Source organism: Psilocybe cubensis, chromosome 12 (genome assembly GCF_017499595.1).
Source record: "Psilocybe cubensis strain MGC-MH-2018 chromosome 12, whole genome shotgun sequence".
Taxonomy (NCBI): Eukaryota; Fungi; Basidiomycota; class Agaricomycetes; order Agaricales; family Agrocybaceae; genus Psilocybe; species Psilocybe cubensis.
The window spans coordinates 42558-59311 of record NC_063010.1 but is presented as its reverse complement, the minus strand read 5'-3'; the positions used below and the strand labels follow the sequence as shown (position 1 = coordinate 59311).

Sequence of the window (16754 nt, the reverse complement as noted above, 5' to 3'; positions counted from 1 at the left end):
CGTGAACTGTTTCACATTGAGTTGGGTCCAAGGATGACCCTATCGTTACTGTGTGGTTGTACACTTTCAAGAGCGTGGCCAGAGTGTGAGAGACATCTGCGATGACGGGGTCCACGCACAAAACGGGAATGAGGAATGAAAGATCAGAAAGGTAAGCAAAGGGAATGGAATGGAATGGACAGGACAGCACGCGGAGCAGGCACAGCGGGCCGCAGAACGGGAAGAGCAACGCATCTTGTACATATCCCGCGCACCTATCTAAATATGTTCCTTCAAAGTCCAAACTCATCCGCCCAACACACCCGCTCCCGCACCCGCGCACCTGCTAGCGCTCTACATCTCAGTCCAATCTATATCCCAGAGTCCCTCGAGTGAGGGAGAGGTGATGGTGAGCGTGGAGTCAAGCGGGTGCTCGCTTGGGAAGTATGCCAACCTGGCGTTGATTGTTCGCAGGAGCCGGCGGGGGTGGATCGGATAAGAACAAGGACAGGGAAGGCGGAAGCGGCAGCAGCGTTGCGCTGGGGGAAGAGGAAGTGATGTCCAGAGGTGAACATGGCTCTCGGTGGTCCAGATCATGGAGATGTTGCGGGTGTGGAAGAGGTTGGGGAGGTTGCATTGGCGTTGATTAGAGCTGTTTGCAGGCCTTGGTTTGGGGGACGGGGGGCGGGAGACACACAGTTGGAATAGAGACAGGGTTTGAAGAATTCCATCAATACGGTGTCATTGTATCTAGACATTGTAACGCACCATGAGTTCCTCATAAACTCCACTACCCACTGCAAGGATCACCGACGATACACGCTACACCTTTATGTCGGAGCGATGTGCGTGAGGAAGATCTACGAGACGCGACATATGAGCATCTCAAGCTCATCGCATCCGCGAATGCCCGCGCTCACCATCAACACATCCAAGTACAGTGGAGGCCGTCAATGAGGGCAATGTGTAGAAGGACTCTTCCTATGTCGTGGATTCTTGCGTCGAGTCTTCACAGGATTCGACATATATACGCAAAGGGACTGACCCGCAGGAGGAGCGAGAACGGGATAGGTGGTGAGCGGTGAGCGGTGAGCGGTGAGCGGTGAGCGGTGAGCGGTGAATTGGCGCCAAGTTGTAAAGGATGGGAAAGGGATGAGTTGTTTACATGGACTGCAACAGCGGTTTCGTTTGCTGGAGGGATGGGGGTGCGCGCTGGAGGAGAGAACCCACTTGCTGCTGCCGTGACAGATCTGTGAGTTGGCAAAGGTGCACCGAAGATAGAGAAAATGAGCTGGAGAGAGTAAAGACTCACACACTGGGAATGCAGGAAGAACTCGGCGTGGGACGCGCCAGAGGCTTTAGTTCACTGGATGCACGACCGTGTCCCTGGTTCTCCTGCCTAAATTAATCACCTGCTCGCTCGTGGTTGCTGAAGGAATGGTGCGGTGATATATCCTTAGACTTCAGTACCCGCGATGGTAATTCCAAGTCGTCAGTGTCACACCAAGGTCCTTGAATCTCCGCCCAAAATAGGCATCGCCACATCCGGAATTCCGGGGTCCTCCCGGCTTCGAGGTGACCTCAATTCCACATTCCAATATACGCTTTTCAGAGGCCTGGAGCAATGGTATTATGAGTGGGCTGGTGTAATTGGTATAAAAAGAAAACCGTCTATAGTACGATGGATATCTAATATGTATATATGTAGGCTATATACGTCTAGAACAACGTAAATGCAAATCAGAGTTGGGATGTAAAATCTTAATAATGGAAAAGAGAAAAGTCAGTAGCTCATGTATTGGCTGATATAGGACTAGCGCAGTGTTCTGACTTCGTTATGGGAGTGGAGCATATCGACAACAAACTGGTGTCCTTTTTTCCGCGCCCAATATAGTGCTGTATAGCCAGCGACGCTTTTCAAATTGATGTCGATTGCAGGGGCTGCCAAGAGGCGTTTGACTACGTCAATGTCTCCATTTTGAGACGCCCAAATAAGCGCTGTAGCGCCATATTTGTCTTGAACATTAACATCCGCCTCTGGGTGACAGAGGATGGCATCCACAACGGCACAGTTCCCCTCTCGTGCACTTATAAAAACCGACACTCCATTATTGTTTTGGGCATTGACCATTACACCTGGGATGGACAAAAGACGCTTAACAATGTCGAGGTGTCCCCGATATGCTGCACATATAAGCGCCGTGTCACCATCGTTGGTCCGTATGTCTATGTCCACCTCAGGTACACAAAGGATGGCGTCTACGATAGAGTAGTATCCCCTTTGACAAGCGTATATGAGCGCCGTGAATCCATTGTTTTGCTGTCTATTGACTTTGATTTCCGGGACAGCCAATAGACGTTTAACAGCGTCAGTGTGACCATTACAAGCTGCCCACATAAGGGCTGTGTCCCCTTGTTTGGTTTGGATATTCACGTCTACCTCCGGAACACGAAGGATGGTGTCCAAAATAGAGCACTGGTTATTTGCTGAAGCACAGATAAGAGCCGTGGACCTAATGATTTGTTGTGTATTAATGTTGATGTCCGGGACAGACAACAGGCGCTTCACTACATCGAGATGACCATTAGCAGATGCCCATGTAAGCGCTGTGTCGCTAGAATTGGTTTGCACATGTACATCCACCCCCGGAAAATCGAGGAGGGTGTCCACAATAGAGCAATGACCACTCATCAAAGCACATATGAGAGCTGTGGATCCATTGATTTGTTGTGCATTGACGTCGATCTCCGGGACAGCCAACAGGCGCTTGACGACATCGAGATGTCCATTATAAGATGCCCATATAAGCGCCGTGTCGCCAGAATTGGTTTGCATACATACATCCACCCCCGGAAAACCGAGGAGGGTGTCCACAATAGAGCAATGACCTCTCAACGAAGCACATATGAGAGCTGTGGATCCACTGAATTGTTGTGCATTGACGTCGATTTCCGGGACAGCCAACAAGCGCTTGACGACATTGAGATGTCCATTATAAGATGCCCATATAAGGGCTGTGTCGCTTGATTTTGTTTTCATGTTCACATCCACACCCGGAAAACATAGGAGGATGTCCACTACAGAGTGATAACCATTTGCTGAAGCATAGATGAGAGCCGTGGACCCAAAACCATCCTGACCGTTGACGTTAATCCCTGGGACTGTCAAAAGGCACTCTATAACATGAAAATGACCATGACGAGCGGCAAACATAAGCGCGGTCATTCCATTGCAATCAAAACATGTCTGTTTTAGGTCCATCTCGGTGAGTAAGGAATCCATGATTGGCTCGTCACCGGTGTTGAAACTGGGACAATTTCCCAGATTGACGTCAATTCCAGGTATGGTTAAAAGACGTTTGACGACCTCTGTATGACCTGCAGATGAAGCAAGAATCAGCGGTGTCATACCTTCAGCGTGATAGAGATGATTTGTTGCTGAACATCCCAGTTGATTGCGAATCAAGTCGTACAAATGCTGTGATCCTGTTATGTATATGTTGGGATTGATGTTGCCTGATGTCAAGAGGATATCCACAATTGAAAAATGACTTTCCGCAGTAGCACGCGCAAGGCTCATGGTACTATGATGGCTTGAGATATCCACCTTGATATTGGATATAGGTAAAAGTGCCTTCACAATGTCGTTGTGGCCACGAAGTACCGCGATGGATAATGCTGCAAGTCCACTTCTGTCCTTCAAATCGGGATCAAGTCCAGGAATGCGTAGCAGGCCTTTGAATATCTGTAGCGAGTTCTTTGTGGCAGCAAGTAACAGTGCAGTGTGTCCATTGTTGTCTTGGGAATTGACCTTGATGCCAGGATGTTGGAGCAAGAGACAAGCGATAGCTGTGCGGTCCTTTAAGCAGGCATATATGAGGGCAGTCCGTCCATTTAGATCCTTGACGTTGATGTCAATCTTTGGGCACGCAAGCAGGGCACGTACAGAGTCAATATGACCCATATGTGATGCATACATGAGCGCGGTAGTACCTCTGACGTCCTGGATATTTGCCTGGATGGCCCGTTTCAAAAAAGAGCCCGAAATATGCTGATGTGTCCAAGCATAGAACAGTACATCAACGCTGTGAGACCTCTTTTGTTGTATACATTGACGTTAGTGTCCTTGTGGAGAAGAATAATGTCAACGATGGATTGATGGCCTAAATTCCTTGCAGGCGAGAATGAGTGCAGTATCTCCGCTCTTTGTCTGCGCGTTGACGTCTATTTGCTTACACGCCAGAATTGACGCGACCACACTAGTACACCCATTCAATGCAGCGAGTGTGAGGGCGGTGTGTTTTTTCGTTGTCCGTGATTCACAAAAAATATCCCAAGGAACCTGTACCCGTAAATTGTAGTAAGCAATGACATGGCCGGGATTTATCCAACTGAAACCGATACGAGAGTCGAAAAGTGGATAATTGGGAACTTTGAGGATAAAATTGTGTACTGTCTCAGTCGGATATGAGTCCTCGCCACATTCACGAACGTGAAATACCCAGTTCTGGTATGCATACTCAAGTAAAGGAGCGTCTTGAGATTTTACTAGAGCTTCAAAGGCAGCATATGACATCTTTCCCAGAGTGGTGAAGCGGAAGGCTGTGAGATAAGTAATGCAACTCTTTGCAATAAAGAAATGTGGAGTTTGGAGCAGCGTGTCAGGGTGACCATCCAAGAACTCGTAAGCTGTATGATCTAAAAAGGAAATTTGAATCATTAAAACTGCCCATTAAAACCTGAAAATTTGGAGTGACTCACGAACGAGACGAACAGTTTGACTTCTTGGTTGAATTTCAATAATACCACAGGAGAGAGTGGTAAACAGATCTTGAGTAGGAATGTCTCTTGTGTTGAATGAGTTCTCCCCATCCCGAATAGCAAGCGCGTGCTGCAGCTCAGAGGCGGTCAGGGGGCGACGCGCATACATGATCCAAGTCATGGCACGTTTTACAAATGATGGGTATTCCCCCTTTTGGGAATTAATACTGTCCATCAGGGAGAGATACATTGATTGTATATCGTCGGGGAGTCCATCTAGGCTATTTGTCAAACTAGTCATGGTGGTGTAACCCTCTAGGGACTGTGACTTCAGCGTCGCAAGTAGGAACCTAAAAACGAGTCAATAAAATAAACTAAATTTCACGCAATCAAGACATACATCCCATTGGAGGTAGTCAATATCTTATCACATATTTCCTCCAAATACTCTTTATTTTGGCGAACTGTTCGAGCGACACTGGCTGTCCGTGGGATGGTATCATGTAAAAACAGCCGTATATCCACCTGATTCTGTTCTCCAATGCTCATGTGTATGGTGTCATCTGGAAGGTTGAAAATCTCTAAACCAATGATTCGTGACGTGAAGAATAATGACACCGGAAGGGCTCTGAGAATAGAAATGAGCTCGACTTGGTCACGATCCGATAACTCGTCCAGAGCATCCAGAACAATGCGAACATTCCTGAAGCACAGAATCATGTTGGAAAGTACGGTAATCAATACTGTTTTTGAAGGATAGCTTCGTCGTGTTTTATGCACATCATATAGTTTATGGACATGCTCTTCAACCGATGTAAGGTGCCTGTAATCGGTAAACATCTGCTCAATCAAGGAGCCCAAGTAATGTGAAATAGTCCAGGTCTCATTGTGTCGACAGTACAGGAAGAGAATGGTGTCACAACCTGTGATATCAGCGATGCACAGACTCATGAGGTATTCGATGACAATTGCTCTAGTATTTGATAAGAATATAAATTTGAATTATGTTAATCTGAACTCACGCGATAACAGTCTTTCCTGAGCCAGCTATTGAATAGAGTATTAGTTATATCAAACAGAAGAGAAAAGTAGCACTCACGCTTTCCGTCTAACAACATGATACGTCTTTGTCCGGATATCCATTGCTTGAAAAGGGTCGAAGATAAAAACCAATGTCCAGTTCCTGGTGTGCGCTTCGCAAGGGTATCATAGTGAATTGCCTCTGATGTAACGGGCGTTAGCCATTCCACGATATCACGAGTTTCTACAGAATCATCAGATTATTCGTGAAAAAAAGGGTTCAAATGCTATGTTTAATAAATACCCTGATTGCGGCAAGACACATTTCCATTTCCCAAGTACACATTTTCCCCTGCAAAAACCGTTGAGTTGTTGATATTGCTGAATTTTGCATTGGTGAATGCTTGAAATCCTGCGATGGTAAATGGCGCTGTGAGAAGATTTCTCGACCTACAAGTGAAAACCTCGACATGACACCCTACCTGTCGGAGTCATCGAACGACTCAAAGTGCTCATTTATGGCGTGCTTTGATATTCGACGGTAATGTAGAGGTATTGTCTGTATTGTTTGTTAAGAGATATTATGAGGTGCGATGGTCTCCTGCTTGATTCCATGCTTCATTTAAACGCCCTTGTTGAGTCGTGTGGGTGTTGTAAAAATAGTCCAAGTGTAGTGTCGTTTGCCACCCGATTTGGAAAGCTTTGTTGCATACTGACACGGCCTGTCGAAGTTGCTTGATGGTTGACAAAAGCGACAGGTATATGACAAGCTGCGAGAATATATTTGTTCAGAATATTCGCTAAATTGACAGGCGGCTGCCGCGGCTGCGCCTAAGATTTGAGTTCACCTTGTTCCGAATTTTATAATACATTGTATCCACAATGTAGACGTCGCACCTTGGACAAAATTCATGTTGTTACATTGAATCTTAACATTCCATCTAAATGTGTTTTTATTGCTTATACGTGCAATGTAATACATATTCACCTTCTACATATTCGTGTTCGTGGGTGAATCTGTCCCTGAGTAGCATAGCCAGACAGCTGGCCAGCCACTTAAATGACGGATGAGTCGAAGAGGATCTGCCACACGCTTCTGCATAACACGTCACACATCATTCGGACGAACAGACGAACAGACAGATGCACAAACAGGCAATGAACAGCCGGCTAGACACACGGACACACAACCACTCACCCAGAACAAGTACAAGTTATGAAAGGTGAATACATACAATCCAGAAGAACACCGACAACGCGTGTCGCGTCGTGTTTAGCTTACCCCGCTGCGTACCCGGATCAGCGTCTAGGTGCCGGCGTTAGGAAATTTAAGTTCGGCGTCCTGTGCATAGACGCCTAGCCAGATGCATAGATGCACGAGGGTCTGGTTTTTCCAGCTAGCCAGAGATGCAGCGGCCAGAGACGCAGCGACTCAAAGCTAGCCATACAGACTACGACGAGACAGCGATACAGTGTCTGCCTCGATTTGCGAAACGAATTTTCCACTTGTACTAGAACAAACCAGCGAGCCAGCCGTACACATAACCAAACAGCAACAACAAGGAGATTCGGCGACGACCACCACCAAGCAAGGGCTGCATCCGATTCCAAGTTGGATATTTATTCAAAGGTAAGAGTTGCACAGAGAACGTATATACCGTGTTCCTGGTCATGGAGAGGCGTTGCAGGCAATCTGGCATTGAGCATTTAGTGGGCAGGTTCAGGTTTGAGCGTGGAGAGGCGGACAATGGACAATGGAGCACGCAGAGCCAGTAGAACACGGAGAAGAGCACGAAATTGAAAGAAAGCAAGCCCATTAATGCTCCCACGGCGCTCGGTTACTAGATAGAGTACAGAAGGATAGCGCTCTGCCCCGCACGCGATGGCGAGCGACAACCCAGAACATTGAGAATGTCGAGCCATAGGCAGCTAGTGATGTGTATGAGACCCGAAACATTCACTTACAAAACCATCGTTCCAACCTCCTAGCACTTACACCCCGACCTCTCGCCGGGATCAATCACATTTCCATCTCCATCTGCACCCCAGACCCCGGCTTCAAACCCGTGCACATCAATGCATATGCACTGCCCTTCTACATAGAGGTGCGTGTATGCGTTGATATCGAGGCTGTGATGTCTGCCACACAGAACCCTATCTCCCACTCGAGCTCACGCTTGGGATCGACTCCCTGCCTGTGCTATCCTTGACATTGAGCTAAAGTGTGAATGCTGGAGAGACGGTGGATAGTCAGTGTGATGGTGGCCGTGAAGGGGTAGATACCATAGAGGCTGCAACAACGGCAGCACCAAATCCAAAACCAGGGGAACCGCGGGCACAGTCGAGTCAAACCATAACTCTTCAATGAACCCTGATCCAACATCCGAGACCGGGTTAGGGTCTCTCTGCACGTTCACCATCCTATTACACACGGTGATCCCCACGATCATATCTGCCCCTGTCCACGCGCCCACGCCCACACCGACATCAACGCCGATTGGAAGCCGTCTGTCGAAAACCGCATGAAGAGCATCAACTCGTATAGCGCATGGAAGGCGTCGGGTTCTTGAACACCGCATCAACCTGAATATAGAGATGTTTATCGAAATGTCCCGTAGAAAATGCTTGGAACCCATCGAGGGCATAGTCGACGAGAGCCTCAGCTCACCATGCACAGTACCGGATGACCGATTCCAAGAAATAAATAGGCGGGTGTTTTGGGTCATGAAGGAAACGAATGGGGGAGTGGTGGGTTGCGGATGGTGCACGGGCGTCGAATATGGGGCGGTTGAAGGGTCTGACGTGTATGTATGCCCATCTAGGAGGATGATATTGAGTACGATGGCGAGAGCGAGAGCGAATGTTGGGGGTTTGGGTGAAAAAGGGATGGATTAGTGAATGAGGTGGTGGGAATGGAGGTGTAAGAGTACGATGAACCGGCGGTTATTCGAAAAGGAACTCACGCACATGTTTTTGCTGCTCGCACTACCAATCGAACGCTAAATCCTTCCAACAGCAATGAAGTGACCTTTTCCTCCGTCGTTGACTGCTTCTCCCTGCGCCGCGAGTCGTCAGTCTTCAGCACCAATGGTTTGTGGTGGAGGTGGTGGTGGTGGTGGCAAAGTAAGAGGTGTTGCCATGTTTGTTCTTGTTGTGCGAGAGAAGGAGCGGATGCGAACACAGCGGCGTTGTGCGGCGTTGGTTGTGCGCGTTCCTACGCTCAATGCGTCCATATCAGAACACACGTAGGAGAAGCGGGAAAATGTACCAATTATCATATACATTCTGACGCAACTCTCGCCTTGATGTTCCCCGGACTGTGTAAATTCAAGTGCTAGGTCTAGGTCGCCAGGCCAAGTCCCAGATTATTCCAATAAAAATCTGAGTAGTCAAAAGCTCGACTCAACGAAGAAAAAGAGCATCTACGGTACCCTCTGGATGAGCAAAATTACTTTAATGGACCTGGAGATACTTCTTCGGCCTGGTAGCAATAGCTTCCCCTACCGCGTTGTCTTCACGCCAGACCAAGCATACTACCTCATTCGACGGCACGGCACAATAGAAAACATTTCCAACGCCCTACAGCTCGACAGATCCTAGCTTCCACCACAAAGCACATTGCTCTGCGTGATGGCTAGAGCGCCCCCTTTGCCCCCGTACTCTGTGTTTCAACATGTTGAGCCGCATCCCGAAGTTACAGGCGAAGTTATGAAGGAGCTCGATAGCCAACTGGACCAGCTTATTATGCCGATGGATTCATACAAAATGGAATTATCTTGAAGATGAATTTACAGATCGACACAATACCTCAACCGTCGTTGATTGTTTTCCCAAAAGCTTTGTGTGGAAGCACTGCGAGTTATTTCTTTGAACCTGACGACAGACCTTTGGAACGAGGCTTTTCGAATCACGTCATTGACCGTTACAACCATGATTAGGATATCAAGTTTCTGTGCATCAGTCTAGGGCATCATGGCTGCTAATCGAAGCTGAGCATCGTAAAGTCGACCAAGACATGGTGTAGTAATGTCAAAATAGTAAAGACCTGTCTTTCGTTACTACGTTGTGCGAACATCCTTTCCCCTGACCGTAGATGATGGGCATGCTTAACGAGTGAATTTACAATGTATGTATCTTGAGAATCTGCAATATATATATGAACACCATATCTTTTTGTCTCTTTGAAGCTTGTGAAACACGCTAAGTGCTAGGAGGGCATGAAATAACATAAGAAAAATTTCACCGATATCAGTTCAACTCAGGAATCATAGCAATAGAATTTTAAAAAAATTATAAATTTTTTGGCTCATGGTGGCCACACTTCTTTCATAGCCATGAGTACTATATAATGGACATGGGTATAATAGTACACTAATGGCAAAGTATGGAGACCGGGTTTCATATTAATTTTCTAAGGAAAAAAAGTAAAAAGAAGAAAAATAGAATGAAGATGTAAAGAAAGAGAATTGTAGAAGATAGTCATGGAAAGATGAAAAGAAGGTCTAGTAGATGTGGAAGGTAGTCATAAACAGACAAATAGAAGGTGTAGTATATGTGGAAGATGGTAACAGTAGGAATAGAATAGGAGGTATAGTAGATGAAGAAGGTAGTGATGAAAAATAGATATGGGCGTTGTAGATGTTGTAAATGGTTGTAGAAAAAAATTAAATGTAAATGTGAAGATAGTGGTGAAAGGCGTACTGGAGATGGAAATGAAATAGATTAAAAGTGTATGTGAAGATAGTAATGGGTAAAGAAGATGGGAAAGAAAAAGAAAAAGAAATAAAATAAAGGAACACATACTCGAGCTAAAATATATAGGTTGTCGTGAGGTGAAGTGGAATCTGAATCGAGAAAATCCATAACCGGGAAAAGACTAGTAACCAGAGAATAGGGAATGTGATGGAGAATTAAATCTAGAAGATGCTGCTGGTAATGATGTTGCTAATAGTCATTGCTGGTAACGGTGTTGGTGATAATGATGATGGTTGTCGGTAATAGTGTTCATTGTAGAAGGGATAGAAGAATAGTTCGAGGAGTGACCTGAGAAGAAGAGCCAGAGAAGGTCAATATAAAAATTAAGCAGTCACTGTGGAATCAGAAACGTACCTCGGCGCTTGTGACTATCATGACAAAATGGCAACACAACAGCGTGTTATCTCGTCAGACAATGCCCCCCGCCGAACGCAATGAAGATGCCAGAAGTTCCTAAGCCCCTGACCCCCTGTACCGCTGCCAAAGTTGATACTGCTTTCCGAGTGCGGATGGGTGTATCTTGAAGACGTCGGAAAGATAGAGTCGTTCAGGATGTGCCCCAGACCTCGATGTGGCGATCGCATTTGCATCCACTGAAGCGACACTCGGATAGAGTATCGAGCTTCTATTCCTGCATGCGACCGAAGCTGGGAAGAGAATGGTATGTATTGCAAGGTTGGCCGGGGTGTCGGCGCCAGCGTGTTTGCGACGGTGTATTGGAAGTGTCTGAAGAATAGGCTTAGAAGTGCGATGAGTCCAAATTCAAATACCATGCAAATCTTCCAGTCAATGTTGCTGAGTTGTCTTGATCCATTCATTTCATCTCAACCAAAGCCCACAGGCAGCGCAGGAGAACTGATAGAAAGGTGTTCCCGCTGAAGGCGCTACTTTGGTAGACAAAGGGAGAGGCTGTATAGAATTGTTGTTAATATGCGAGATTGGGGTATGTAAATAGGTGAAATACACACTAGGATGGGCAAAGACAACAACGCTCCATGACTTGGGATCTCCTCTGAGACTAAGGGAATCGACACCATAATCTGTTGCTACATTAGATCAGGAGAGTTAATATTATGAATGAAACACCAACCGAGGTTATCGTGCATGGTGGACTCGTCAACAGTGAAGTGGTTGAGGCACTTTTGTGTAGCGGAAGTCATTTGGAATTGAATGAGATTTGCAGGATGGTTGGTAGGACTAGTGGGGGCAACAACGTGTTCATCGACGTGAGAGGCTTGGGAAATATCAAGATACTGTGCTTCGGTGAGATTGGACAAGAGCAAGGATGCTTTGGAGATGGCAGCGGCGCAGAGTGGGGTTGCATAGCTGGAAACTTGCGGTGGTAGTATTAGAATACACTAACAAGAATATGTCTGTTCCTACTCACATTGTTGGATGCCATTCATTTCGTTACCAGGGATATCTAGAAGGGGTCCGAGAATGTTTGAGCCGATGCCGGGGAATACGTCAACCACAACGTTGTTGGTCTGGCCAAAGTAAGGTTCCTCATCGCAGGTGTTAACAAAGGGAGAGGCTATAAAATGATATCGTTAATTCAAGAGCTTGGGATATGTGAACAGGTTAGATACATACTAGGATAGGCAAAAATAACGACACTCCATGACTTGGGATCTCCTCTGAGAATTAGGGAATCGACACCATGATCTGTCGCTGCGTTAGATCAGGATGACAATCTTAGAAACGAAGCACCCACCGAGTCTATCGTGCATGGTGGACTCGTCAACAGAGAAAAAGTTGAGGCGTTGTAGTGTGGCTAGGACCATTCTGAAACTGAGATACTTCGCAATATCTTTGGTAGCAAATGCGGCGTCGACAACGTGGACATCAGCGAGAGAGGCTCTGGGGTATGTAAAAAGGTGAGATACTCACTAGGTTGGGCAAAGACAACGACGCTCCATGACTTGTAATCTCCTCTATGACTTAGGGAATCGACACCATGATCTGTTGTTACTTTAGATAAGGAAGAAGATCTTAGAAACGAAGCACCCACCGAGTCTATCATGCATGGTGGACTCATCAACAGAGAAATAGTTGAGGCGTTGAAGTGTGGCTAGAACCGTTCGGAAAGTGAGATACTTCGCGATATCTTTGGTAGTAAATGTGGCGTCGACAACGTGTACATCAGCGAGAGAGGCTTGGGTAATATCCGTGAAATGTATGGGGATGTCAGGGGCGCCAAGTGAGGTAGTCTCATTGGTGCCTTGAGACGATGTCAACAAAGCATAGACGATGACGCCCTTGTCTACTCACCTAGTTGGGTGCTATACTCTTTGTTGCTAGAAATATCCAGGAGGGGTCCGAAAATAATTGAGCCGATGCCAGGGGACATACTAGCCAAGGCGTTGTTGGGTTGACCTGTTAATCAACGGTAGTCAGCTACAAGAGCTCATTAACATGGCGAGGGCGAGAAAACTTACCAGAGATGTTGACTAAAGAATTCTGCTCGCCGCCTTTGAAGCCTTTCACATATTTGACGGTGCTCGAAGCGCTTGATTTGGGATGAACGACAACGAATCCACCAGTTGAAGCAGCTTCGGACTCTGGAGAGCGAAATCCAAAAGGCGAGCTCGGGAAAACAGCATCGCTGTAGCTCGAGAGGGTTGCCTTCAATGCCCAGCCCGCCAAAAACAAAATGGCGAGACGTTTAAAAGCAGCGCTAGACAGGCGAGGGTATGCCCTGTAGACCCTGACGGGTGGTTGATGTCCCATGAAAACCGCTGTCATTGCTATACTAAACTCCGGGTCGGGAGTGGGGGACCTACTAATGTAGGGCCCCACCCCTATAGACCTTGGATACAAAGGATGCATCCAAGGTTGGCGCGATGTTATTCGTACAGAATTTTGGCGGCGGGGCGGATAGGCGTGTTGTTATTCGTAGATAGTTAATGAGCTTGTTGAGAGTCGGCGAGATGTTATTCTTCAATGGCGTTCACAAGCTTGTTGAGAATAGGCGAGATGTTATTCTTCAATAGTGTTGACGGCCTTGTTGAGAGTAGATGAGATGTTATTTGTCAATAATGTTGACTAACTTGAGCGATGAGGAGCAGGCTAGCTGTTATTCAAAAATATGAGAGAGAAGTTGGCTGTGGTAGTTGTGGTATAAGGAAGAGAAGGGAAGGGGAGAGAGGTCGCCTTTTATCTGTCCTTTGTATTTTGGACTATTTGGAGGATTTGCCAGCCACCTCTGGATAACCCCCAAAAAACAGAAAACCGATCGTAGGTCGATCTCTTTGGCTGTGATAAACATACGCAACGTTCAGTCACAGATGCTGGCATCAGGACACCAGGGTTTGACACTGAACATGAGGAGCCAACACAATATTTTATAGTAAATGAGGCTGTATCATTGTCGCTCTGAAAGATGTTGTTTTACCTCCGTCAGGGACCGCTGAAAAACTGTTGTTGGGCCATGGGAGAATAGACACCGAAGCAAGTGATTAGTACTACATGCAGTACTTTGAGCAAATCAAAAACCACACCGGCAAAAGTAAAAAACGAGCACATTACTAGTAGGTATTGACCAGTCCAATGATTGAAGCTTGATGAGAGTTCGAGTTCGGGGAAAATGAGAGGTCGTCATTGTTAGATTTTCTAAGCACCTCAGCTTTTCGGCGCAAAAGAACAGGGGAAAGAGACTCAGGAATAAAGAGCGTTAAGGCGAATGAGACGCCGAGGAAGATGAACAAGACCCAATCTGTTATAACAACGTGAGTTGCTGTTCAGTGCGAGCTTAGGTAGAAACGCACAAAGCCATCGCCAACCGGCATACATGCCAATCCAACCAGCAACCATAGAACCTACACAGGGGCCGATGCTACAGAAGGAGATAGATCACAAAACTGTTGACATGTTGACAAATAGGTAAGTGACGTACAATAGAGTGCCAGAAAAAACGGCCATGGGGACTCCTCGTTCTTCGATGGCCCAGACATCTGCTATACTGGTTCAGAGTTAGATGAATATCGAAAGGCTGGTGAAATGTTAAGTTACCTTCCACCGACATTGCACATAGGTGCAGAAGCAGCCAAACCGGCGATCATGCGCGCGACGACCAGAGTGGCCGCATTCTTTGCCAGGGCACTTGGCAAGGTGAAGATGAAGTGGAGAAACATGCTGACGCAGTATATGGGTCGACGACCGACAACTTCTGATAGAGGTTCCATGAACAGAAGACTAAAATGTAGCATAAATAAAAAGCGAGGTTTGATATTGAAAATATCGTACCCAATTCCAAAGCCCATAATAAAACAAGTGACAGTAAGATTCGTAATTTCTTGTTGTATGCCTAATGTCTTCGTTGGTCCTGTCATGCTAGCTACCAATGTTGAGACAACGATCAAGATCTAAGGTCTATGTTATGACTTACTCTCCCGTTACGATCGAACTACCAATTGCAACCGCCAGACATAGGATCGACTTATATATGTGCAGCGGACGGCTGCCGACACTGTGGGACGTACTATGCGAGCGGTCAATGTTCTGTCAGTGCGCATCATGTAAATGGCAAGCGCACACAGTGGTGGGGATGAGAGTGCGAGTGGTGAGGGAGAGGTTGTCAATGTGGTGGAGGTGGGCAGGAACGTGAAAGGTTGCGAGGATCCACGAAAGTTCACATTGCATGTCGCGTTCGTGGTCATGTTGGTGCGACAAACGTAGAGCGAGAATTCACTGAGTCTGCTGATTGGCATGTACGAGAGGACAAGAGTGGTGAAGAGAAACTCCTCGTTAGAGAGGCCAGGAAACACAATAAAGAAGTTATAGGCATACACTGAGTAGCGGATAACATGTGTAAACTATATAACACTTTCTACTGCACTGGAAACGTAGCAAAATGAATCGTTTGGAAGACGAAGGGTATAGTGCACCACAAGTCGGCGCCAGGGAGGTGTGTAGATAGCAGGGGAAAGAGAGAGGTGTTTTGTGGATTTCTGGATTTGATGCGGCGGAGCGTAGAAATTAAAAGGCGAACCACTCGCCTAGAGTATCATCCTCCTCTAACAACTTTCAACCGATCTCATGACAACCCTCTCCTCGCTCCCAAACGTGTTCAAGCAATTCCTTAAACACGCCGCCTTCGTCTTGCCAGTCCTGTGAGCCGTAGTCGTCAGAGTGGCTGGGGGAAATATGACATTGCCTGAGTCGTTAGAAGGACCATTGCGGAAGAAAACGAGTGGCGCATTTCAATGTCATGCGTACGCTCACCCCCATTGTCGTCGTGGTCGTGGCCAATGAATCTCGTCACCAACTCAACGTCCTCGTCTCCTCTTGACCTTCAGACTGTGGAGAAAGCACTGGTTATGGATGGCCATGTAATTGAACTGAAGTTTCACCTATCCTCCAAACACAAACACGACATTGACTCTTCCTCTGCTTCCACATACCGTCTGCCGATCTTTCTCAACACCCATCTCCGACACCGCACTGTGCCACACTAACAATCCGGTCCACTACTCAACTCCTAGCTTCGTTTGTATCTCAACATCACGCACCACAAGGATGAAAACGGTCGATAGGTCTGTCACATCGAAGTGGGCATCATATTACTAGAGTCTGATGATAGCCGGAGTGATACAGAACGAGTCTACTTCTCTGCCCGAAACAAGACGCGAAAACGGAGTATATGCAGGATACCGAATCTCATGTCGGTACAGAGGAAAGAAACGCTGAGACGGTTGAACTACCTTTCCACTGCACTGGACGCCACTCAAAACGAGGCGCGACAGACTCAGGGCATACAGTACACTGCGAATCATACGTGTGAATTCGGTGTCGTTGCCGCTGCGTCAACGTTATACATGCACGAGCGCCCAGTGCGGGGGGAAGATAGCGAGGGAGGATGGGAGGATTCTATAGACCTCTGTGAACAGCAAAGCCAAATCACTCACCAAGACGTTCCTCCTCCTCTGCCTCCTCCACGATTCCTCAACCCATGTTTCTCGATAACCCTTGTCCCCTCGACCTACCGCGTTCACACGGTTCCACATGCGCAGTCCATTCAGCACAGTGATCTTGTAGCGCCTCTTGCCCTTGACCAGTCGTCTTAAAGTATCTGGAGGCGGCAAATATTGTTGGATGGGAATTGGTTTGATGGCGGCGCAAGACATGTTACAAACGTAACAACCCAAGTAACGCGGGTAGCCGTGGTCAAGAAAATGATGAAGATTGAGAGTGCAGCTGCCACGGTGACTGTGTTATGTATGCCATCGTTTGTCAGTTCG

The 16754-nt window shown here is 46.9% G+C and overlaps 4 protein-coding genes across 4 annotated transcripts; all 4 read right to left on the bottom strand.

The window, feature by feature from the left end:
* Window positions 1-1650: 1650 nt before the first annotated feature.
* Window positions 1651-3943, bottom strand: JR316_0012030 (uncharacterized protein; the record flags this gene model as incomplete). Its single annotated transcript, XM_047897671.1, has 2 exons — window positions 1651-1668; window positions 1811-3943. The coding sequence occupies 2 exons, from the start codon at window positions 3941-3943 to the stop codon at window positions 1651-1653; spliced, it is 2151 nt and encodes a 716-aa protein (XP_047742560.1).
* A 180-nt stretch (window positions 3944-4123) lies between these two features.
* Window positions 4124-5883, bottom strand: JR316_0012029 (uncharacterized protein; the record flags this gene model as incomplete). Its single annotated transcript, XM_047897670.1, has 4 exons — window positions 4124-4668; window positions 4741-5090; window positions 5141-5713; window positions 5840-5883. The coding sequence occupies 4 exons, from the start codon at window positions 5881-5883 to the stop codon at window positions 4124-4126; spliced, it is 1512 nt and encodes a 503-aa protein (XP_047742559.1).
* Window positions 5884-10968: 5085 nt separating this feature from the next.
* Window positions 10969-13260, bottom strand: JR316_0012028 (uncharacterized protein; the record flags this gene model as incomplete). The annotated part of the gene is made up of 10 exons (XM_047897669.1): window positions 10969-11253; window positions 11482-11561; window positions 11606-11848; window positions 11903-12049; window positions 12109-12180; window positions 12230-12289; window positions 12406-12477; window positions 12527-12736; window positions 12787-12891; window positions 12954-13260. 10 exons carry the CDS (start codon window positions 13258-13260, stop codon window positions 10969-10971), a joined length of 1581 nt encoding a protein of 526 aa, XP_047742558.1.
* Window positions 13261-14172: 912 nt separating this feature from the next.
* Window positions 14173-14777, bottom strand: JR316_0012027 (Major facilitator superfamily multidrug transporter NAG4; the record flags this gene model as incomplete). Its single annotated transcript, XM_047897668.1, has 4 exons — window positions 14173-14230; window positions 14411-14476; window positions 14527-14709; window positions 14761-14777. The coding sequence occupies 4 exons, from the start codon at window positions 14775-14777 to the stop codon at window positions 14173-14175; spliced, it is 324 nt and encodes a 107-aa protein (XP_047742557.1).
* Between the last annotated feature and the right edge of the window lie 1977 nt (window positions 14778-16754).